Raw genomic sequence first — 7114 nt, 5'->3', positions numbered from 1 at the left:
TATGAAGAACATATTTCTTATATGCTTATTACATATAACTTATAAAATAATACTTGAACTTCTTGTCACTTGTGTACTCTATTACAACTGTGAGATTAACATTATTTTTTTTAAAAAGATTAACATTTATATATATATATTCATCTGCTTGCAAAATTAAACATTTATTTTTTTTGAAGCTACAAATTTGGGCAAATCTCCAAAATAGCACATTTCTAAGTTTATATCACAAAAATAGCACTCAAAAACTAAAATGACCAAAATAGCACATTTCTAAGTTTATCCTTTGAAAATTTTAATTTTTTTATTTTTCAAAATTTGAAATCTTATCCCCAAAACCTCATTTTTCAACTCTAAACCCTAAACCCTAAACTCTAAACCCTAAACCCTAAATCATAAACCCTAAACTCTAAACTCTAAACCCTAAACCCTAAACCCTAAACCCTAAACCCTAAACCCTAAAATCTAAACCCTAAACCCTAAACTCTAAACCCTAAACCCTAAACCCTAAATCCTAAACTCCACCCTTTAACTCTAAACCCTAAGTTTGTGAATTTTGATAAAACATTAAGTGCTATTTTTGTGACTTTTGACCTTGAGTGCTAGTTTGGGAACATAAACTTGATTTAGTGCTATTTTTGTCTCTTTCTCTACAAATTTAGATATTTATTATATATGCGAATTTGGTTATTCAGCAGATTTTTTTTTTTTTTGGGTAACTCTCTCCATCATCTTGCTTTCAGATTTTTTTACTTGATTTAGTAGAGAACTGTGAGACGAGTTGAAGCGTGTTTCGGTATATTTCTCTGTCCAACTCTTTTGCCTTCTTACTTCGAAACTCTCTTTACCTCTTTCTCTCTCTCCTCTCTCTCAGCTAAACCAACATGATAATACCAGATGATCCTCATCTCCTCTCATTCCCCAGCTACGTCCTTCACCAAGAACACATCACCCCGAATCCTAACCCTAACCCTAATCCTACCGCCTCAAAGTCAAACAAAAGGAAAAGAAATCTCCCGGGTAATCCAGGCATGTACAGTCAATTCAAATCTTGGACTTTGCATATTCTAATATATGCGTTTCTTGAACAGTATAATTATTTTCTCTTTTTCATTTCTAGTATTAATTTGGTATTTTAAACATACAAAAACAAAAAAAAACAGATCCAGATGCAGAAGTCATCGCTCTATCGCCAAACTCGCTCATGACGACGAACAGATTCATATGCGAGATCTGCAACAAAGGATTTAAGAGAGACCAAAACCTTCAGCTTCACCGGAGAGGCCATAATCTTCCATGGAAACTAAAGCAAAGGACGGACAAGGAGCAAGTGAAGAAGAAGGTGTACATCTGCCCTGAGAAGACCTGCGTACACCACGACCCGGGTCGAGCCCTCGGGGACTTAACTGGAATCAAGAAGCATTTCAGCAGAAAACATGGAGAGAAGAAGTGGAAATGCGACAAATGTTCCAAAAAATATGCAGTCGTGTCGGATTGGAAAGCTCATAGCAAGATTTGTGGTACCAGAGAGTACAGATGTGACTGCGGTACCCTCTTTTCCAGGTTTTTCGAAGTATCAAACTCATACCTAATGATTAGTTTTAGTTTCGACTGATCAGGATCTCTGGTCACATGTATAACATTATTGATTTAGTTTCTTTGATGAATAAAATGGAACAGAAAAGATAGTTTCATCACACATAGAGCATTTTGTGACGCTTTAGCCGAAGAAAGTGCTCGATTTGCCTCAGTTCCACCAGCCGCAGCTGCATATTTGAACAATTCCTCGGATGCAGAAGTCAATCTTGGAAACATCAAACCAAATCATCAACAACGACTACTTGATTGTACATCTTCTCAACTGGATCGACACGGTTTCAATGTCAATCGCAACAACATAAATGGCTTCACGGGACAATCCTCCACCAACCAGCTTCCTTTAGCAGCCAACGTTTTCGCATCTTCATCATCTCCATCACCTCATAGTGCATCTGCTTTGCTTCAAAATCTATGGCAATTACAAGGACAATCATATCAGCAGTTGCTACTCAACAAAAACAACAACAACATTATACAAAGTGGAATGCCCAATAATCAAGAAGATCATAACACTATAAAAAGGGAATTAGTAATTAATGGTTCTTTGTTTTCTTCGGAAGCACGCACCAGTTATAACCAAAACGGTGGACAGGAAATAGCCTCGATGTCAGCCACGGCATTGCTGCAGATGGCGGCTCAAATGGGCTCAAAGAGATCGTCATCAAGCTCCAACAATGGCATGGCTTTTGGTCTAATGACTTCCTCCATCTTCAACAATAAAGAAATGGAGAATAAAATCAAAACTAAGGAAGTCGATGAAAGAGGCTTCACAAGAGACTTTCTTGGTGAGGGAAGTCAAAACCGTCCTCGGCCAATATTGATGGTCAACCATAATCTTCCAACCACTACGACGGCACACCAACCACCGACATGAATCACAGTATGTTATATTTCTTTATAAATAAAAAGAAAAGGCAAGAATCCTCTGGTTAAGATGTTTTCTAAATGCAGAAACATAAACTATAATCAACGTGACGAGCGGATACATTAAGCCTGGCAGCACAAAATGAAGAAAATTGTGAAAGAAGCTATTCTGACTCGGAACTCGGAGAGAATCTCTGAGTCAACTCGGTCCTGAACACTGGGTCCTCTCGCTTGAGAAAGATAGCTATTTGGGTCCCCTCCTGCATGCAGGGCGAAACCTCTGACCCTGCATGCCCAACAAACCATACACTCCTTTCTTTCTTTTATGAACACACGCTATTTTTTATTTTATTTTTTTTTGTTCACACGCTATTTCTTTTCTTCTTCTTTCCTTCTTCCTTGTAATTATTTCATGATTTTTTTTTGTCAACGTCATGATTTTAATTTTGATACACTCAAAAAAGAGAAGGCAAGTGTGTACGTAGGTTATCTTAACCCTTCAGTAACTTGTTAGTCTTTTTTTTCCTGGTTAAAGGTTACCCTTTTAACAGAAAAAAAAGATAAAACTTTTGAAAGTATTAAACCACAAGCAAACTTTAACAAAGTTGTTATTGGAAACCTTTGGTTTTATCACTTAGAAACTTTTCTTTTATTACCGTGTGATTATTTTGGTCGTATGGAAGGGCCAAGTTAATCTCCAATGGAAGGTGCAACTCATGATTGGATTTTTTCTCTGGGTATTAAAATGGTCGTAAGCAATGGATTGGATCCCTATTTGCGTTGCCAAATTTAGAGCTAGTAATTTCGCTCTTGAAAGAAATGTATCATGAACTAACATGACAACTCCTCGTCCAATGAAAATATTTTTCTATTGTTTATAGAGATAATTGGCTGTATATATCTTTTATGAGCTAATATTAAGTAAATGCTTAAGAGCCATAAAACCCCAATTCACTGTAGAATTTTGGCAGTATTGTTCTCATAATACCCTTCTGTCTACGATTTCATTAGATTTGACCTATGTCTCTATTCATCTCTAGGTGCGCCAGCACACTGATTCTAAACCATATTTTTATGTTTTTAATATATTACTTTTTCATTGCCATAAAACATCACAATCATCTTCTTCCTCTTTCTCAACTCTTCATCAACAATTTTTTTCTACTCCTTTCTCCTTTGCGTATTGATATTTTTCACAAATGATCATTTTTTATTGTTTAATCAATTTATATATATACTCTTCGGTCGACTAACGATTCTCCTTCTATTTTTCATATGTAATTTGAGATTAAAAAAAAAAAAGAGAAAAGCGATGATGTTTATGGAGGCTATGGAGCACAAACTGGTAAAAAGGATTTGTGTTGAAGAAGAAAGAGACAGATTTGGAAGATTAAATCGTAATATCTACCTTCGTATTTTACTTTTATGAAATTGATAAGTTTTAATGTAGCAACTAATATATTGTGTTATATATAAAATATACTATAACGGTTAACATTGTAGTTATCGGGTGCATAATATTTTAGATGATATATAACACCATAGCTTAGCAAAAACAAATATGTGATGTTTGTCGGTGTTAGATAAATGATTTGTATTTTTCTTTCAAAGCATCTTTTTTTTATCTTTTTGTACTTCATCGCATTTTGGTAGAACTTAAGGCCGTTTAATTAACAACATGTGAAAGAGCTCGCTTGTTCAAAAGATGCGCGAACAATCTAACAAATGATTAAGAACATATACTTCTTGATGCAATAGTAAGTCCGCTGGAGTTGCAAAACCAAAGTATAACACTACGATTTAGCGGTAAAGCATTTTGTTAGCTGACACTAATCTGTATTGTTTATCGGTATTAGAAATATCATCTGTATATTTTAACCAAACTTTTATCAGTTAATGGTAACTTAATTTGTAGCATGTAACAAACCAAGTATCATCTAACAAAAACTCTTCATATATAAGATAAACATTGGTCAGTCACTCACATTTAACAAAACCATTAACCTTTAAGCCAAAAGATAGATAATATATCAATTATATTATCTATCTTTTTGGTTTAACAAGTAACATAATTTTTTTTGTTAATCTGATTGTTGTTCCAACATAATGTAAATATTGTTCTCTTGGACAAGTTCAAAAATTTAACACATACTCCATGTACTCAATAGAATCTCATGAGGGCTAACAGTAAGCCGGGAATACCTTATAATAACCTCTAACAATGCATGTTACGTCTAACATCGGTTGTAGTGCCTAACATCATGCTAAGCGACCATAAAAGAATGTAACTAGATATACATCGGTTGTAGCACCTAACACCATGCTAAGCGACCATTAACAATGTAACTAGATATCATTTAACAAAATAACCTAACATCTAACAAATCTTGTCATCAAATAACTAATATAATTTAGGCTAACATAAAAGTCAACCAAATGACTAAGATAATGCATCTAACATCAGGTGATAAAAAAACTGAGACGAAGACGGCGCTATAGGAGAGGAAGATCGGTAGCGGACTCTCACCATTCAACTCATGCAGAACACCCACAAGATCTGGCGATTTTATTCGGATGCAGCGGCTCGTGTGACCTCTGATTAGAGCTACAATTATGATTTGGAATTTGAAAAAGCTTCGATTGTGAAGGAAGGTTAGAAACAATTATTAATGGAGAACTGAAATTTAGATACCTAACAACAAGGAGCTTAGGAGATTTCCATGCGACAGAGGAGGTAGAAGAACTGGGCACGAGCAGTTGCAGCAGAATCGATCACCGCCATAGGTCATCTTCGTCTAGATATTTATCATTAAAGGTATAGGAAGAAATCAAAGATCGTGACGATGGCTCTATGAAATTGTTCTCTCTACAAAAAGTGTTAATTCTCTCACCAATGGATTCTTCACCTGCTACAAAATTCTAATAAAAATGAAATAATTCTCTCACCATATGTATACGTAGAATACGATCGTAGAGTCATTATTTCATCTGACACAATATCATGTATGCTCCCATTTAGAGTCATAGATTAGTAGGGGTCAAATGTGGATTAAGAAAGTTCAACAGTGCCGTGGGGATTTAGCTAATTTTGAGTTATTGTATGCATATAGAGCCTAATTTCTCTTGTTTATATATAATTCAGGTATTGCCAATTTTTATCTCAACAGTTAACATTCTCTAACGGTTTAGTTCCGGAACTACATTCATAATATGTGCTAAAATATATCCTAGTGTAGTAAATATTTTCAAATTTACACTTAAATATATACTAATAAATTAGATTATTTGAATTTTAAAGACTAATCACATCAAAAAAATAAATATTTTAGAAAGCATACACCGATTTATAGAATATTGTTACCCTAGTCTTAATGTTTTTAGCACAAGTTACACATTTACCTTTGTTTTTAGCAAAAATATTTTTTAAAATACTTGCCGAGTTCATATTATAAAATTCCTTCATCTTTTTCATTCATAATCTTCTTCAAATTTGGTGATTTATTTGTTCGATTATGAACATTTTATTGTTGCTAGGTAAGTGATCCTGGACAACAAAACTTTTTAGTTGTTGTGGTGCATCATATTCACAGACTGAGTGGGAATATCAAGCCTTTTTCTGTTCACACCTTGTGTGACCTTTTAATAGATGATAATCCGCGTGTATGCACGAAGTGAATTTTTTATATTAATGTTTGTTCATTAAATGATTTTAACATTTTGCAACACTATAATCTTTATTGATTGTAAAATGACGAATACAAATGTTGCTCTATTAAATGTATCATCTTCGTTGTTGAAGATTTAAAGTATTACATCTCATTTTAATTATTTACAAGACTTTATATGCATAAAAAAAATTAAGTTTTGCGGCTGACACAAATCACCAAAATCAGGTAGGCAACATCAATTATAAAATGACGAAAGTGATTAGGTTTTCTGATCTCTATTTGTATAATATTGACTCTTCATAAGTGATTTCATTTTCTACCTCTATAAAATTGTTCTTTCTTTTTCACTGATATGAGTTTTGTTTTTTTTTTTAACTTTTTTGAATTTGATGAATATCATAAGTATCAATTTAAAAAGATGGACATCTGTAAAAATTAGTTCCACTCCAGAATCAAATTTTGAAGAAAATCACCGGCAAACTTTACTCACAGGTTAGTGTTCAAATAAATTATATCAAGCTGTTATATAATATAAGTGCAGACTCGAAATATAAATATATATCTAATATATATTCACCGTTTCGGTCTACAAATCATCTAATTTTTTTTTTTTGTTGAAATGTTAAATTTATTTGTCAACAAAAGAAAAAAATGTTTACAATACGGGAGAGTTTGGAAAAATAGGTAGAGGCATTAGCTTAGGAGAAAACTAATAATTGATAGACTATGTGGTTCTTCCCATCCACTCCATCATCACAGTGCTATAGAATGCCGCGTTTTTACTGCGCAGGGACGAGACTCTGTTCCGAATCATCTTATCTATCTGTCGGGTAAGTTCGTGGGCAGAGCGGAAGAGGCTGTTGTGTTTGCGACTGTTTCGTTCTCTCCAAACACTGTGGAGCACAGTTTGGAAGGAGAGACGTAGGAGGCAAGTTACAGCGGCGGTTCGTCGGCGAGAGAGGAGCATCGTGATAGTTATATTC

The 7114-nt window shown here is 34.1% G+C and overlaps 1 protein-coding gene across 2 annotated transcripts; it reads left to right on the top strand.

Annotated features, from left to right (window-relative positions):
* Nucleotides 1-719: 719 nt before the first annotated feature.
* On the top strand, nt 720-2952 carry LOC106346505 (zinc finger protein BALDIBIS-like). 2 transcript variants are annotated; one of them, XM_022699840.2, is made up of 4 exons: nt 720-1020; nt 1164-1563; nt 1681-2479; nt 2551-2952. In XM_022699840.2, the coding sequence occupies exons 1-3, from the start codon at nt 885-887 to the stop codon at nt 2471-2473; spliced, it is 1329 nt and encodes a 442-aa protein (XP_022555561.2). In that variant the 5' UTR covers nt 720-884; the 3' UTR covers nt 2474-2479; nt 2551-2952. The 2 variants fall into 2 exon arrangements, with proteins under 2 accessions (XP_022555561.2, XP_013641314.2); XM_013785860.3 differs by having other exon boundaries at nt 723-1029.
* Nucleotides 2953-7114: the final 4162 nt, after the last annotated feature.

This window comes from Brassica napus, chromosome C3, assembly GCF_020379485.1.
Source record: "Brassica napus cultivar Da-Ae chromosome C3, Da-Ae, whole genome shotgun sequence".
NCBI classification, from domain to species: domain Eukaryota; kingdom Viridiplantae; phylum Streptophyta; class Magnoliopsida; order Brassicales; family Brassicaceae; genus Brassica; species Brassica napus.
This window is presented reverse-complemented; position numbering and strand designations above follow the sequence as displayed.

Excerpts from the sequence above, each read along its gene's own strand:
- LOC106346505 (XM_013785860.3), top strand. The coding sequence starts at position 885 with ATGATAATACCAGATGATCCTCATCTCCTCTCATTCCCCAGCTACGTC. Across the intron at positions 1,030-1,163 it reads AAATCTCCCGGGTAATCCAG|ATCCAGATGCAGAAGTCATC; the intron begins GCATGTACAGTC and ends AAAAAAAAACAG. Across the intron at positions 1,564-1,680 it reads TGCGGTACCCTCTTTTCCAG|AAAAGATAGTTTCATCACAC; the intron begins GTTTTTCGAAGT and ends AAAATGGAACAG.